This window comes from Brachyistius frenatus, unplaced genomic scaffold (assembly GCF_029030835.1).
Source record: "Brachyistius frenatus isolate BFR_SWC_R1_liver_20210118 unplaced genomic scaffold, ASM2903083v1 Contig_16, whole genome shotgun sequence".
Classification (NCBI taxonomy): Eukaryota; Metazoa; Chordata; class Actinopteri; family Embiotocidae; genus Brachyistius; species Brachyistius frenatus.
In genome coordinates, this window is record NW_027210615.1 from 3,654,060 (window position 1) to 3,671,973 (window position 17,914).

Genomic DNA, 17,914 nt, shown 5'->3' on the forward strand with positions numbered 1-17,914 from the left:
AAACAAATCCACAGAAATGTACTGTATTTATCGGTGATTTTTCTGTTTTACTATTAAGTGTAAATGCCATAAAAATACAGTAAATTAATTTTCTACAAAGTATAAACCATGAAATAATGGATGTAATCTATAAATAGATATAATCTGAAATAAAAGTTTGCTTATTGTACTTCTTATTTGCCTTGAATGTGAAATTACTTTGAATTCAAAGTAAAAATTCCCCAAAACTGAACAATTGCTGAAAGTAAAATTCAAAGAACTTTCTATTCTTTTGAAGCAATTTTTTAAATTTAATTTAAAAATATGGTTTAAAAAAAAATCACAGCAATAACGATAGTGCTGAGTGTCTAAATGAACCACTATTTGCTTGCAAGGTTACCATATCAACTCAAAAGATGATGTCAATGTTGTGTTCGCAACTTGTGCTGCGCCCAAAGAAAAATAATGTCAATCTCAGGTTTAAATTCATGTCCAGTGGTTACTCACACCTTTTTGTTGTCATACAGTATTGTTTAGAAAATGTCCACTGATAAGATTATTTTCATGGGAATGACATGGTGCCAAGTATGATATTATGTTTAATATCTCTGCATTACCATAAATTTTATATTGATTTTCCATAGAGTTGGGTAGACGACAAAGTTCATTCAGTTAGAAGTTAGAAGAATTCAGTCACAGGTGGGACCGTGTGGTAAATGGTAATGCACTTTGTACATTATCATAGAAAACATAACATATTGAAGTGACCACGGAGTTAAAAAAAAGAGTGAGGACACATTCTTGTTGAGCAGTTTAAATAGCTCCTACATTCTCGGAAATGTTTGGGCCACTCAATCTCCACTTAAGATTCCAAATGGGAGAAGTCATATACATTATAAAGCAGAAATATTGTTTTGAAAAATGCTTTCATGGTGGGAGGAATGGTACGGTCCTCGTCTGAGGAAATGAGTGAGCGGCTCTCTGCAGGGTGAACAAATGTCAGTCTAGATGAGAAGAGCTGTAGAGAATAGGTGAAGACCTACATGATCACTTCAACCACACTTACTGTGGACAGTTAAGCTTGTAAAAAGGTTATGATTTTCCACCCAGACCATTTCAAACTAAAGCAATTTTGCCACTAAAATACTTTAAAGAGGATGTGCAGTGTTATTTGTACCAACTAGCTTATGAACACTAATAAACACTTTGCAGCTGGAGGAAGATTTCAGTCTGCATGCCGAAGACCATTATTTGTTAATACAACAATTATACAGCTCAAAGGTTCTGCTTTTCACACGCTGATTTGGTCTCTCATTTATGTCCTATTAAATATATTTTCTATGCTTTTCATATCTGTTTTTCATTCTTGTTTTCCTATTAGGTCTTCAAGTAGAAAACTATTACAGTGAAGGTAAATACTGACTGAATGTAATTATCTCCTTCTTGACCTCGGAAAGTGTAGTTTAACCATATATATCATTATGAGCATCACTCGTACCAGTTGTGAATCTTATGTTTACATTTAAGGGATTATACTACAGTGGAACAGGTATTATGAGATTAATTATGTTTTGACGGTGCTGCTGCTGATATCCCCAAAAATCTATTAAAAAAACTAAGAAGCATGAAAATGTTTTTCTTTCACACTGCGTCTCTGTAATCCAGACAAGTGAAGGCATCTAGCAACAGTCCTGCAAATAGTTAACATTAGCTACCCTTTCAACCATGACTGCTACACTACCTTTATGCTAATACCGTAACAGAGGTCAGTCACCAACCAGGTAACAACATCAAACCACATAAACAGTCAGGTATAACACTTCAAGAGCGACTAGAAGGTAAGTCTACCTGTTTTATACATGTATTTATTTTGTTTTCATAAGGGCTGTTTATTTGAGACTATTAATCACTCTAACACAAATATTTTTAGACAAGATGAAGAGCTCAGATGAGTCTCCAGGGAGTGATACAGATGGCGAGAGCAACAACCAGGAGCAAGAAAATCAATCGAAAGCATCCCATAATAAGAGTCCCCTCCTTTCCGATCCATGGAAACCATGCAGACGGCCTCGTGCAATCACCAAAGGTCAGAGCGAAGTGAAAGATCATTTAACTCTGATCAATACAGACCCAATCAATCCATCAGAAGGCAGGTAGTTGGGAGCCAATCGTCATTAAACGTGATATCACACGATAATTTGAGTTTTGTTTGACCTTAATCTGAGAAGTAGATTGTTGTTTAGTTCAAAAACAACCAGATCAATATGCAAGAAGACCTTAATGATAAGACAATATATCATGCTATTTAAATGTTCTGCATTAAGAGTTACTGGAAGACATGCACTGACTGCTTTCATCATTAAACTCAAGTCTAATCTGAAACTGCAAACTCTGCAGGTTCTCCACATACACTGGAATTTCAGCTTCATGTTATAGTTTCCCATACTGCTGTAATTTCAATTATAGATTGCTGTCAATTGCTTTCCATGTGATCAATGTTTTTTCTCATGTGTATCACATTGCTATCTGATCACATTTGAAATAGTTCCTTAAAGCCTTTTCCACTGCAGGAACAACCCTGCACAACATTGTAATGTACTAGTTTGCTTTTCTGTGTTCACTCTATTGTTACAAACCCAGACTCCAGAAATTCATCATAAAAAACAAAACATCAGAACCACTTATGTCAATTTCATGCACTAAGCATAAAGCAGTTGTGGGAAGGACAACAGTGGGGGAAGTGTGGCGCTCATGTTATTGTGAGATTCTCTCTGTTTTCGTGGTCACCAGGAAACTCTCTGGTACACTGTTTTGTCTCTGCTGAGTCCAGTTTCATATGAATTTAACACATTTAACCCATACCAAGGATCTGTTCCTAAACCTAGCCACATGGTAACTAGCTAAACCTTTCGGTTCACACCTAGGTGAGGCAAAATTTGACACCACCAAGGTTTCCTCTTGTGTATTACACGCCTTGGTGTTTTATCAACTTGAGAAGAATGGCTACATGTGATACTACGTTTCACAAAGCTTCTGCAATGAAAAGGTCTTTTCAGAGAGCCCGGCCTGTATTAGCAGCTGCCGTGTGCCTGTAAATCCCATTGAGAACTTGTAGAATATTTAACATTGAGCTCTGCAAATAAACCGTCGACTTGCGTTATCCCTCAGCCTTATCATCTTACTGTTACACTTCCATAATTAAGCATCCGTTCTTACCTGTAAGCAAGAAAAAACTCTTTTCTACCTTAACTGCATTTTACTTTAACACAAAAATGTACTGCCCTATAACATGTTTCTGAGAAGTTTTTACTCTGATATTCTTTCATGTATTTAGAGTGGCTGCTTAAACTGAGGTTTTGTCTGGGAGCAGTGTGTGGGATGGAGTGGTATGGTTACGCTGCTCTGGGCATTTTCACTGCCATCCTCAGTTTCCTCATGGACTTCAGTGTAAAAAAGCTGCTGACAGGTAGACACACACACACACACACACACACACACACACACACACACACACACACACACACACACACACACACACACACACACACACACACACACACACACACACACACACACACACACACACACACACACACACACACTTACAGCATGCAATCTGAGGAACAAAATGACACAAATGAAGACAAATGTTTCTCTCTCTCTTCTCACTTGTAGCTCACCAGTGGCTTTATATGAAGCTGGAGGGCAACATTTTGCTGCAGTTCCTCTGCTGGACTCTTTACCCAGCATGCCTCTGTGCTTTTGCTTCATCGTTCTCCCACAACATCTGTCCCTTCTCCACAGGTCTGTCCAGCAACAGTTGCACTCAAAATATTGACTGTTTAGTTCAAAAGTCCCTTTTCAAAGGTCCTGCTACTCTGAAAGGGTTCCCAGTGTTTCCAGTCTGTCCTAAAACAGTTTGTAGCCCATATCAGTATATTGAAACATATAAATTCAGCTTTTGTGTTTCTACAGGCAGAACTTCTCTAATCAGCTGCGGCAGAAAGATGGTGACAAAAAGACAATTCATATTGAAAAGGTTGGAACTTTGGAAGCCACTTAGTTTTTGTACCATTGAAGACAATTGAAGCCTCATATTACCTTCAAATAAAGTAAAGACAGCATTTCTGCTAAAAACAAGATGTCTGGATTTTGTCCCTACCACTTACATTAGAAGTTCAATAAAAGGGATATTATAATGGCCAGTGTGAAGAGCAGGAATGACTACAGCATGAAACTAGTTTTTCCGCCTGTACGCCTTCACCAACCAGTCAAATTTCAGTTTACATCCATTTCCGTCCATGAAGCCTTTGAAGGAATCCTCCCATATGTTCAGATGTGTGGCTGGTGAAGCTGATTGGCAGGAGACAATGCTTTAAATATAGATTCAAACACATCTTCAACCCAACAGCACAGAAGATCTAAACAATCACCCAAGTTTAGATTAGTTTCACCAATTCAGTGTCTGACATAAATGTCAAATATGGTCACAATCTCCTCTTCTGTTCCTCAGATGTGCCGTTGAATAATGACCAGAGAAGTGTTTTTGCAAAACATTTAGTTGACACAGTGAAGTTGACCTTTGATCTTTTGGATATATAAATTAATCTTTTTCTCCTTTTATCCTATTAGACATTGTTAGCGTGTGAATTATTGAGTTAAGGGCAAAAACGTGTTCTGTGAGGTTGGTGACCTTTGACCTTTTGCCACCAAAAACTAATAATTTTATCCTTGGGTCCAAATGAAAGTTTGTGCAAAATTTTCAGAAATTCCCTGAAGGAGTTTTTGAGATATTGTGTCCAAAAGACAAAGACAGACGAACAGACTTGAAAAATTGCTTTAAAGCACGTTATTTGGCTGCACTATCAGACTCATGTGAAAGTCAAGTATGATATTGTCAGTGTCACAGAAATATTTGAAAGTATAATGTATTTCCAGCAAACAGTGATCTGTGTGCTGTTGCTCAGGTGTTGCTGTGTGCTCATGATGCAGGAGAAAACATTTCTTCCCTCCTTTCATTCCTGAACATCCTGTCTGCTGCTGTCCATTCACACCGCCTGTTTATCTGTTCACCATTGCTTTGTAGCTGACTGATGAAACTGCTCTCTTATTGCCAAAGACAGAACAGAAAGAGACATTTCAGGTGAAGCCTAAAAGCAGAAATAAGTTTGATTTATGTAATCAGGTTTTCCAATGAAGCGTTCTCAATCCTGAAAACAGGATGCGTACCACAAACTGAAATATGCGTTATATTCAACTCAACTGTTTTGTACTGATTGTCCTTGGAATCCCCCAGAAGTCCTTGCTTTCCCTTTATCTTCCTTTTTGATTATCCAGAAATCAGTCCTGCATATTCACTAGGCGTTTTCTAACTCTCTGATTGCCTCTGGCCCTGGTTGTTTCAAAAATCTTGCCTGGTTTGTTTATTTCTTCTCAGGCTCAGGGATACCAGAGGTGAGAACTATGCTGGCTGGCATTCAAATGCCTCATTACTTGTCTCTCACCAATATGTTTACCAAGTTCTTGGGTCTTATCTGTACACTGGCAGCCGGTAGCACGGTTTTCCTGGGCAAAGTGGTGAGAGATGACTCAGCATACCTGTTTGTCACACAAAATACACAGCCATACAGAAACTATGTAGCGAAAGTGTTTTCAGCTTGGTCATGAGCTTTCTATGTTTGTCTCTTAACATCAGGGTCCATTTGTGCATCTTTCCACCATGCTGGGAGCCTATTTGAACAATCTGTGCTCTCTGTTACAAGCCAACGAGAAGGTAAACCACAGTGAAGTAACTTAAAAGTAGAAGACATTCTTTTTTTTTTTACTTTCTCCTTGATGAAGCTGTGCTAATCAATATTTTTTTGTGGTTTCACACAGACGACAGCCTTTAAAATGTTTTTGGGTTGTTTGTGTCCATCCTATTCATGAATGCGATACCTTGAGAACGCCGTGAGGGAATTTCTTCAAAGGCATGTGTTTGAAAATGTGAGCGAGGCATCCGTATTCTAGACATTGTAGCTTTTTTGCTGCAACATCCATATCTGCTGTCATGGCGACAGCTTTTTGTTCTATCTGAAATACAAAGATGAATGTTGGGGGGTGTGCCTCGTTTAATTGACAAGGCTCCAGTCAGATTTACGCTATAGGTGGAAATACTAGTGTCCTCAGGCTCACAATCAGATCCACGACTGGTTACTCCCCAGCTCGTCCAAATATGGTCACTTCTGGCACCAACCCCCCCCACCAAACAACAACAACAACAATAACAACAACAACCCCCTGACAAGATGGCCAAGAATCAAAAACTGGATACTTCAAAACAGTAGTTCACAAATCAGTGGGTGACATGATGGTGGATAGCCTTCTTATCAGTTGTATAAAGTTGTAGGAGAGGAAACAATGTGCAGATTAAAACTCTTATTGTTGAGATTTCTTCCATCAAAATGTTAATGTTGCTCCATGTTTGCTGGATGTGTAAATAAGCAACAGTTTGATACCCTTTGCACCATACCAACTTCATAAAATGATAATGTATGATATCAGATGTTGTGTTCTGCCCTCAAGTGGCCAACAAATGGCAAAAAAAGGAAGAACTACAACAGTTTATTTAAGATTCATTCATTTTCTCATAAAACAACACACAGATTTTTAGTTAGAATAGAAGTCAAACAACTGGGGAAAGAGGCTTGTGAAAATTATAGTCTGGTACATTTTCTGTGTGGAATAAAATGAATCATAATGCATGCTGTCACTTTCGGTACAGCAGAAAGATCTGAAATGAGACAGCACATGACAGTATACGTGTCTCCTGTAGGAGAAAGCAGATGGAACAATGCTGGTCGTAGCTGCTGCAGTCGGGATAGCCAGCTGCTTCGGAGCGCCCGTTAGTGGTGAGAGAGACACTAAAGGTTCAGCATTACGAATCCATGAGTTTTATTTATCTGCTCACACACTGTCTGTCCTTCTCACACTTTTCTGCTTAAGGCATTTCCACCTTTGATTTCCCCCTTGCAAGCCTCACAAAGATGCTCTTTCCTTTTATCCTTCTTCACAACATGTTCTCTCTCACCTCGCCCTCCTTTGATCACCTCTCGAACTAATATTTCAGTCTCAGCTTATTTTTTTTCTTCATCCTTGCTGGGGGGTTTGGTGCTGCAGATTCAAACGCCGTTTGTACTCAGAAGTTACACTTAATATGTCACAATTTAAATAAAACATCAGTCTATCTATTAACACCTGAAATATATGCTAATTTATGTTGGTGCACATGCAAGAAACAAAACTAATCTAGTGTTATTTACCCTACTGTTGTTCTTTCCAAAATGATTCCTCTGTCTCTCCACCACTCTCCTACTGAAGGTGTGTTGTTCAGTGTGGAGGTGATGTGTTCCCACTTCGACCTGAGCCATTATTGCCCGTGCTTCTTCTCAGCTGCCTGCGGGGCATTGACCTTCCGCCTCTTCTCCGTGTGGAGTGGAGATGGAGGTAATGGAGGCCATGATCAGCACTCGCCCCCTTGTGGTCAACACGGAGAAGGTTTACTTTACGGTCATTGATGGTTTGACCTGAAAAAAGAGTGTTGATTTATGTGCCGTTTACATCATCTGTCCAAAAATATATGGACAAACTCTCCCACGATTAATGCTAGAACACTTAGTTCCAGCAACTGTATGAGAAACCTGAACGCTACAGAACAGGACATGTGTGTGCTTCTAACTTTGGGGAAATGTTTCAACATGACAGTTCCTTCAGAGAAAATGCCAGCTAAGTCTGTTAAGAAATGATTTGATTTTCTAGTAAATCGTCACATTACTAAATCTTGTTGAAAGTCTCCCAAATGCGTTGGAGCAGTTGTAGCAGCATATAAATGCCCCTGGTGTTTGTTTGAAATGCTCAACAATCACCTAGAGCAAAATATTTGGGTGTCCACATACTTTTGGCCATATATTGTGTGTGTGTGTGTGTGTGTGTGTGTGTGTGTGTGTGTGTGTGTGTGTGTGTGTGTGTGTGTGTGTGTGTGTGCGCCGAAATCAACAGACAACCTTAACAACATGTAAAAAGTCTTATGTCATATTTTATTCTGTATTTTTGTTTGCCAGTTAGCACGATCATATTAAAAAGCACATTTTTAAATTGAGTTTGGTTCTAGAACGACACATTCAAAGTTAACTGTTCTTTTATATATTAGTCAATGTAATGCTTTGATGATTTCACTTGTCAATAATCTAGTTAGCTGTGTAATCACCTGCCAGGACAAGAACTGGGAACATTAGCTTTGGTTGAATTAGCAGAAACATTAACGCTGGCACACTGTAAATTTCAATAAAGTCCAGATGCAATAATGTGAGGGATTATTAGATTTTGTTTTGTGTCCACAGAGACTCTTCAGGCATTGTTCAAAACTAATTTCCCCACCGCTTTACCGTTCTACCCGCTAGAGATTCTTCTGTTTGCTTTACTGGGGTAAGTTTATTTTCACAGCATTAAACAAGTTTTCTATTTATCTCTGCCCTTCAAATCAAAGGTGACATTTGATGTTAATGTCAGTCACAATGGAAATAAATTCTACTGTTTAGAAAAATAAAAAAATCTTTCTTATATTCTAAATATCAGTCAGAGTATTTTTTGTTCTCATACCAATCATTTCCGGCCTCTTTCTCCTCCTCCTCCTCCTTCTCCTCCTCCTCCTCCCCCTCCTCCCTCCTGTCGCTTCCCCAAGTCTAATGACTTCCGATAATCTATTGCTGCCTGGATTAAAATTATCCTGTGGTCTCTGGCTATGGATTGTGTTACTGTATGTAAACAGGCTGCTGTGTGGAGCCGTGAGCTGCTGCTACCTCTTCAGCCACCGGTGGATCCTCCATTGTACCAGAACAAACTCAGTCTTCATCAAGCTGCTGACGACAGAGTGAGAGCTCTTTACAACGTGAACGCCTGACTGTGATGAGTCACCTGCAGGGCTTTTTCAAGCTACAGTCAAATGTTCCCAGAATACCTGATGAGATACGATATAATCGTTTATTGGAAAATCTATTTCTCTATTTGACATCTCTCTATTTTCAAATAGAAGCACATTAAAGTGTAAACCTTTGAAAGCATACAGAAGAAATGAAAGACACCAAACCAGAGACATTTGATCTATAAATCCAGGTCTAGTGTTGAGGTTTATTCTGAGGACACACAGAGCAGCCAACTGATAAATATCTTTGTAAATTTCTGTTTGAATGATCTAAATGCCTGTATGTGTTCCCACCTCTCCACAGGAAGGGTCTGTACTCAGGCATGGTGGTTTTCTTCCTGGCGTCGCTGACGTTCCCCCATTCTGCTGGTCAATACATGGCTTCTAAGGTGGGAACCAGCAACATATAAAGGCCGACTCAGTAACTTTTTGTGGCTGTAAATATGTGATCAATGACTGGGCGTCATACTGGATAGAGTGCATTTTGTGTTTTTAAGCTGAACATAGTTTTGTTGGTGTTTCCATGAGCATTGTTGATGTGATGAGTCTTTAACAGCAACATCAAAACTTAAGTTACATTCAGTTGCTGTGTAATGTTGGTCAGTTTGTTAAATGACAAGCCATTAGAGCAAGAAAGCAGATTTTAATCGTGTGCTTTCAGTTTTGGTGCAGAGATTATAGGTTGTGTCTGAAGCTCATCTTTACTTTTCTTCATGAAAAGACCAAAGCCTAAACCTTGTCCTCTGTACCACAGAGCTCCATAATTGTCTAAAAAAAAACTATTAAGAACATTCTACTGATTGAAATGTTCCTTAATGATGGTAAAGCTGATTTTGATTCAGTCATACTCACTATGGCATCAAAATGTTTTATTATTACATCTGAAAATAGTCCAATAACTGCACTATTCACTCCAACATTCACTACCAGACTGATTAATCACTTTGCTTATAATAATTAGATAATTATATCTCATAAATATCTATTAATGTTTAACATTATACTTAACTACATAATATATTACTTAATCAAACATTTCGTTTTAACCGCCAATACTGTGTTAATTTTATGTTACCTTTGTTAGCTTGCTCTAACTAATCAGTAGTCAGAGATGGTACAGAGCAAAAGTTGTGGGGACTCATTTCTGCCATACAAGGATAATGCTTTTCATGTCAATCCAATAAATAAGTTGATTTAAGTGTCACCTTACAAGAGCATGCATATCTGTGTCCTTCTAATCTTATTGGTTTCAATTTTTGGCACAAAGTCTGGCACCACAAAATGAATACATGCTCACGCTTAATCCTTCAACGCTCTGATTTACTTGGGTCTGTTTTCAAATTAAAAAAAACTGAGCTAAAGCAAAGCTAAAATGTTGCACATGTTGCATCACTGTGTTTGCATTGTCAAAGCACTACTACAACTGAGTCTCACAGTCCCTCTAGCACGCTTATAGACATTCTTGTTTGAACATAAAACTTATATTTGTGAGATGTTCTTAAAGAGACATGTCTGCAGTAGGAACGAATGAATTTGGGGCTAATTGCAAGTAAGACGTTTTTTTTAGATATGAACTGTTAGTTTTGGTCTTTTCATGAGCTGCTTTCCCAATAAGAGCTGAATCACAGAATAACATCAGCCTCACACTTTCATGCTGTTTCATTCGATCTTTTCTTGTGTTCAGGCAGTAATCGAAATATCACAAATCTGTTAAACAGTTCACCATGAAGGAGCTCCTCACATCCCTACTGGATAGCAGGCAGTGGAGCTCTCAATCCCACAATGCATCTGTGCAGCTGGAGCCTCTGTTGGAGTGGAGCTCATCAGGGACTCCTGTCTGCCTCTCTTTGGCTTTCTTTCTGTTCATGAAGGTACAAACAATGCAAAGGTCCATTTTTCTGTCCACCTGCTCCTCTTATTCCCAATGACCCATAACTGACACAGTAATTAACATTTTCACAATAGGCCAGCTAAGGTTAAACTAACCTTTGAGGCTGAAATGTTTTGTGATACTTGATGCTCACTCATGGCAATGCTGGTGATGGAAGGAAGGATTTGGTGACTTTTAACAGCTACAAATGTCAGCAGCCAGCAAAATTTTGGCTGAATTATTGATCAAAAGCCTCATCAGCCATCCACAATTCTTATTCTCATTTGTGCTTCCTGGAAACACAAAAAAATTCAACTATGGCAAAAAAAACCAACCATTGTTTTGTATGAGACAAGTTTGTGACACCCACCATATAAAGAACCACTAATGCATCAACCTCTGTGAGAAACAGATTTTTCATTCCCTATTCAGTTTACTGGGAGTTTTTCTTCCATTACCACATTAATGTGAAATGTAAATGGACATGATTCAATGTTTATTTGTGCAATACCGAGAGCAGTGCAAACAGTTCCCTGCACACAGACTGGCACTGACTCATCTGCTGCTACAGGTGCCAGCAGAGCTGTTGAGATTTGACAGTCTGTCTCTGTTGTTGACTCTGAGATGTGGATGTTGGTCCTCGCCTGCACTCTGCCTCTGCCAGCTGGATACGTCATGCCCGTGTTTATCTGCGGTGAGTGAAGGGAAGCAACATGAACAAGCTTCTTTTATATAATACTGAATAGGCTTAAGTGTACATTTAAGAATGCCAAGACTGTCTCACTGCATTTTCTCTTTAAAGAAAACAGAGGTTTTTTTGTTATAGCAAACAGAAATATAAAGTTACAGAAACCTTCTCATTTGTTGTTTTGATGTGTATTTTGTAGGGGCAGCTCTTGGCCGTTTGGTGGGGGAAGGAACAGTTTATGTGTATTCTGCTGGAGTGACCTCAGGCCAGCAGTGGGCTTCGATAAATCCTGGAGGCTATGCACTCGCTGGTAGATATCATGATAGAGTGAATACATGCAGTTTTGCCTGTGTATCTGCAGTGTTATTGTCCCTCTGTTATGTATCTAAACCTTAATCTTGCATTAACTAGTGTACGTTTTTATACACTTCTTCCAATACCAAATCTGCTTAAAGCTATTTGACACAAATATTAATGAATCTGTAAATGTGATCATTTTTAGGTGACTTTATTCCAGGAATCTGTGAATCTGTTTCAAATCAGTAAAAACCTTATGAAACTGTATAAATGTAATTTTATGCTAAATTTGCTTAAATATGCAGGTAGGCTGTAGATCAAACTTTTTATCATATCTAAAAGAGTACAACAACTTGTAAGATTTATATGTATAATTTGTTTGATAGAATTTGATAATACATTGATAAACTGATATTGCTCAAAATACTGACATTAAGTAGGTCAGTTAATTTAAGGAATACTGTTTCAATGTCAGTCCGACTCAATCTGACTGGAAAATCTGCGATACTACATCGTGCCCACTGATAGCTGTAACCTGACTGCAGCACAGGCCTGTCAATCAAACAAACACGCCCCCAAAAACATGGCTTTTTGAGGCATATTTTCTCATTATTTTCAAATGGACCATCAGAAAACTATTAAGAAGGAGTGACTTTAGCTAACAAAAAAAAAACAGACAGAAGTTCAATCGGAGTCTATGAAGCTGGAGGCTTTCAAGAGCCAACCTCTAGCGGCACTTGGTGGTATTGCAGTTTAAGGCACTTTCGCATCTGCCTCATTTTTCAGACCCAGAAGCTACATCCACTTTTAGATATAGTCTATGATTTAACTCAAATCATGATCTTTTCCTAAACCTAGCCAGGTTTTTGTTGCCTAAACTTAAATCACATGACTTTTCTCTCCTAGTTGAGGCAAACCATGACACTGACATGATTTAATCTGGTGGACTGATGTGTTTATTGTATGCTTTGCTGAGATATTGTGTTGGGTTTTGCTCTGTAGGTGCAGCAGCTTTGTCCGGTGCTGTGACACACACACTGTCCCCAGTTCTCCTGGCTATAGAGTTAACCGGACAGTTCAGCCATGCTGTCCCCATCCTCCTATCCACACTGCTGGCCAATGCCGTAGCACGCTCTGGGCACCGGCCATCTTTCTATGATGCCCTTTCTAACAGCAAGAGGCTCCCCCACCTGCCCTCTCTGACGAAGGCATGTCGTCGGTAAGTAAAAATAATGAACCAGAGTGACTGAAGGAACACAACAAGTTTGTGGGAAACCTCCACTGACTGTGATCTTCCAGTGCAACTTAATCAGTGTGTGTGCCCAAAACACCTGAGCAGTATTTGTGATAAATGCCCATGAGCATTGAGTGTTTGTAAAAAATTAAACAGGTCTCTAAAAACTAAAAATATCATCCTTAAAATGTAAAGCCAGGTCTGGCTGCTTTTAGTCAGAAAATAAACATTGAAAGAGAAAAGGGATAAGAGTGAAATAAAAACTTAAATTAGAGTTCATGATATTTTGTATACGCTGATCACAGCTGATCCAACACTGGTCCAACACTGGTCCAGAGTGAAATATTTAAGCAGTTGATCAATGGATGCCATTAAATTTGTTAAGTATATAACGGCACACATCACTTAGGTGATCCCCTGACTTTTAAAACAGTGCCAAGAATTTCCACCAAAACAATTTTACTCATGACTCATAATGTTCGAATTCCTTTACATGGTTTGACCCACTAACTACTAACTGACTACAATAATTGACATTTTTGATACGTAAGCAAGATAAAGAGAAAGTTCAAATCTGTTTAGCTCATTCACAGCAACACTACAGGTGCACGGAAAGGTTTTATGAATATCAAATAATGGCTGTTCTCTGAGGGAGAAAATTGCAGGAAAAGAAAACAACTGATGTGGACAACAAGCTTAGAGGATGAAACTCTGTGAGAAAGATTCTTCTTCCATACAGTTAACCTGCAAAAAGAGCAACTTTGACATTGACTTTGACGTTGAACTGTGATCTGTTAATTTCCTCGCGTTCACTGAAATCTCTGACTAAAGATACAAATAAAGAGTTGATTCATTGATGCAGTGGTATTTTAATGAAGACAAGTTTAATTCACTTTCAAATCTATTTTATTAATATAGCACCAACTAACAGCATTAGTCAACTCAGGGCCACTTATATAGTATGTTTGAGACACTTTAACAATTCCTACACGACAGTTGAGAAGAAAAACTCCCTTTTAACAGGAAACAACGTCCGACAGACTGAGAGGTGGGCGTCCATCTGCCTCAAGGTGAGGGGAGAGAAAAGAGCAGCTGTAGAAACAAACAATAAACAATGGGCAGGTTCACTGGGCCCGTAACAGCCAATCAGAAACATACAGCTGGAGCCGGAGATATCTGCAGGAAGGAACAGAGAGGAAAAAGAACGAGAGGACACAAAGTTAATGACATGCAAAGGTGGCATATACATGCATAGAGAGTGGAAGTGAAAGAAGAGGAGACATACTCAGTGCATCATAGGAGGTCCCCCAGCAGCCAATAACAGTAAAACTAAGGGATTATTCAGGGTTACCTGCGTGCTCTAACTGTAAACTTTACCTGGGAGCTGGTTCTACAGGAAAGGGAAAGATGAAGGCTCCCCTTCTGCTTTTGGACACTCTAGGAACCACAAGTTGGGAAAAGAGGGTACTACGAAGTCTTTCAGATGAATCTCGGTAAAGTGTAAAAAAAAAAAAAAATGTCTGAGAATTGTAATCCAGATGTAAAAGCCAATTAAATGAACACATGCTTCAAAGAGATTAATTTCTCCATACTGCCTTGGCCCAGTTGATGTTTTTATCTGTTTCTCACCCACACAAGACTTCAGCAGTGAATTATACTTTCAGATTGAAATCAAGTCTTGTGGACAGCCCTCATAGAGGTATAAAAATTGAGGCACCTGATGGATCATCCTATTGTCTGAAAGACACCTTGAACTACTTGAACATGTTTTGGGGACAACAAAAAGTTTAATTTCTGGTTTCCCTTTGACAGCAGTTCTTAAGTGTCTGAGCCTCCACTCAGCATCATACAACACACAACCCGAGGATTTTGTTTTCTCGTGTTTTTCTCTTGGAACAAACAGCTTTTGTCACCATGAGCAAATCAAGGTGCTAATTTTGTGAATCCCTACAACCTGAGACTGTTTGAATTTGTATCTCCATCTCTATCTCTAGCTCCATCCTTCTTTCAAAATTTAATTAGGTGTTAAATAATTTTTTTCACCGCAAGGTATAATTTCATAGTTTATAATTTAATTTCACTCCAATTGCTTTTGTTCCAGGCGTGACATGATTCATCTCTGTTGCAGGCTTCCCTCCACACCAGTCGGTAAGGTTTTGGGAGTGAAATTAGTGCGACTTCAGACACCTGCTGGTGCTGGGCCAGAGGAGGTTCAGCAGGCCGTCAACACCTGCACTGAAACACAAATACCTGTGGTGGACTCACACGGTGAACAAATCTATTCAGAAATAATTCAGCCCAACCTTCTGTAACATCAATACTTTGTCTAAATCTAAAAAGAAAAAGAACACTGCACCACACAAAATTATGAAGGCCTTAAAGGCTGTAGCCTCACTGAGGAGCTGACAATTGTGAGAAAACAGTCAATTGGCCAGCTAGCCCTTTCAGCAGCAATCACATGCATGCATTTTTATGTTTGGAACAGAGGACTCGCAGCCACCAGAGAGCTGCACACTTTAAACTGCAGCACAAACTGTGGCAAAGAAAATTGATTTCCTCTCCTCTGTTCTGTTGAAGAGTCGCAGATTTTTCTGGGGTTTGTTCTCCGAGCAGAGCTGCTGATCTTCCTGCGTCACTGTAGGACCGAGGTAAAAATGCTGGTTGGAGATAGACAGGTAGCTGCAGAGTTGAGAGGGAGGCAGTTTGAAAAGCAGCTGTTTAAAAAGCAGGTCATGTCTTCACAATGTGTTTGACATTGACTGAATGCAAAACAGCTGCAAAAAAAGAGAACGGGAGCAGGATGTACAGACAGGACTGATGATGTAAAAGCTCCGCTCGCATCCATTTGAAAACATTATTCAGTCACAGAAAAATATTCGATGGAAAAAGAGCCGCTTTTCCAAAATGGATTTAAACAGATTTATGACATTGCAGCAATGGCCAAAGATAGACTATAGAAAGTATGAAATCAGTTTTTCAGGGGAACAGAAACAATAACTAATACTGACTGCTGTAGCATGACATGCCTGTGACAGATACTGCATACAAAATGAATAACTTGTGCTGTTCTGTTCAGAGTCTGGAGAAACGTCTGGATAACATCTGCTGCGTTCATCCAACCTCGACCCTGTTATCACCTCACAGCACTGTTCAGGAGGTAGGCAGACTGTGGGAAGTGTAATCAGCAGAGATGAATTTAAAGGAGTTGTTCAACACTATGGGAAATGCTGGTATTTTGTCATGAGACAGGCATGAAAAGATTAATACCAGGCTTAAGTCTGTGTTAAGACAGAAAGGCTGAAACTGGGAGGCGGTTAGCTTAGCTTAGCATTAAGACTGAAAACAGGGGGAAACAGCTCACCTGAAAGAATATTGCACATTTCATGACATGAGATTAGTAGTTATCTTCTTATCAAATAAAATTTAGAAAATGAATAATTTCCCAAAGTGGTAAACTTTTCGTTCTTTTCTTTGGTGTCCAACAGGCTCACAGTATACTCAGTCTACTTAGAGCCCAGACTTTGTTTGTCGCAGACAGAGGAAGGCTCGTTGGGTTCATCACATGGACAGAGGTAACGAGTGTTTGCATGTTATGTATGTATTCATACTTATACCCAAACTCACATCTTTAAAGTTGTCCCAGTACTTTCTTTGCACTGTTGTAATATATTCCTCTGTGGTAGTTTGTTACATCCAAATTCACTTTATTCTTTGCAAACAAGACCACGTCCCAGTATGGATTTCTTAAAATTATGCAGGGTGTAGGAAGCAAAATGGCTAGTTTTGGATTCAAGGCAGTCTCTTTCTTTCCTTTCCTTCCCCCATCTCCCTCTTTCTCTATTTCCTCCAGATGAAGAAAATATTAGAAGACTTGGCCCAAAAAATCTAAGCTGCATCAGGAAATCTCATAAGGAAATAAGTATCCACATTTGTCTGATTAGCCTGTAACAATAAATATATCTATTCTTCATTGTCCAAGTGTAACAATATTTGCAAACAAACCAAACTGTCAATTCATGGAGAAGACAATGGATAAACATTTATCAGAGATTATTGTCTGGCTTTTTTTCTAATTAGAAGGATCTCATCCTCTGAGCAGAAATCACCCAGTCTTATACACCACACACAAATTAATCCAGTAAATTCCTGCTGGTTTGTTTCTCTTCTCTTCTCTTCTCTTCTCTTCTCTTCTCTTCTCTTCTCTTCTCTTCTCTTCTCTTCTCTTCTCTTCTCTTCTCTTCTCTTCTCTTCTCTTCTCTTCTCTTCTCTTCTCTATATCTTCTCAATATGAAATAGTTTTCATATCTTAGTTTGGAAATGTAAACAAGAGGTGTAATGTTGGAATCAGTTGGTCTACAATTTGAGCTTCATTTTTAAAGTCAGTGTAAATTTCTGTTTCGGAAAATCTTTTAAATGTATGATAAATTGGAAATTAGAAACTCCTGTTTGCGGTATACCCATGAATGTACAAACAATTATGGGCTCACTAAAATCTCTCCTCTCAAGCCTGCCATTAGGTTCATAACAATCACTGGTTTCCATTTAAATATACTATGAAAATCATGTTAAAACTTCCTTTGGATAAGGAAACCATCCATGACACCTCTCCTCAGTTGTATCCGCATCTCAGTCAGATCCTTCAGTTTTCAGGCTCCTCTCCTGTGGAACCAGCTCCCAGTTTGTGTTTGAGGGGCAGAAACCTTCTCTAGCTTTAAGATTAGACTCAAAACATTCCTTTTTAATAAAGCTCATAGTTAGAGCTGCTCAGGTGAACATGAACCAACCCTTAGTTATGCTGTTACAGGCCGAGTCTGCTGGGGGACCTCGTTATACACTGAGCTTCTTACCTCTCACTCTTTCACTCTCTATAACTCATATCTCACCATC

At 39.0% G+C, this 17,914-nt stretch overlaps 1 protein-coding gene across 1 annotated transcript; it reads left to right on the plus strand.

Annotated features, from left to right (window-relative positions):
- Nucleotides 1-1,927: 1,927 nt before the first annotated feature.
- clcnk (chloride channel K) lies at nucleotides 1,928-17,204 on the plus strand. The gene is given in 20 exon segments (XM_069693795.1): nucleotides 1,928-1,952; nucleotides 1,955-2,065; nucleotides 3,314-3,445; nucleotides 3,655-3,783; nucleotides 5,417-5,556; nucleotides 5,675-5,752; nucleotides 6,794-6,869; nucleotides 7,339-7,464; nucleotides 8,358-8,442; nucleotides 8,786-8,887; nucleotides 9,243-9,327; nucleotides 10,657-10,809; nucleotides 11,433-11,502; nucleotides 11,696-11,806; nucleotides 12,796-13,012; nucleotides 15,156-15,295; nucleotides 15,605-15,675; nucleotides 16,104-16,184; nucleotides 16,513-16,599; nucleotides 16,878-17,204. Coding segments are annotated over 20 exon segments (2,058 nt in total). The 3' UTR covers nucleotides 16,917-17,204.
- The last annotated feature ends 710 nt before the right edge of the window (nucleotides 17,205-17,914 follow it).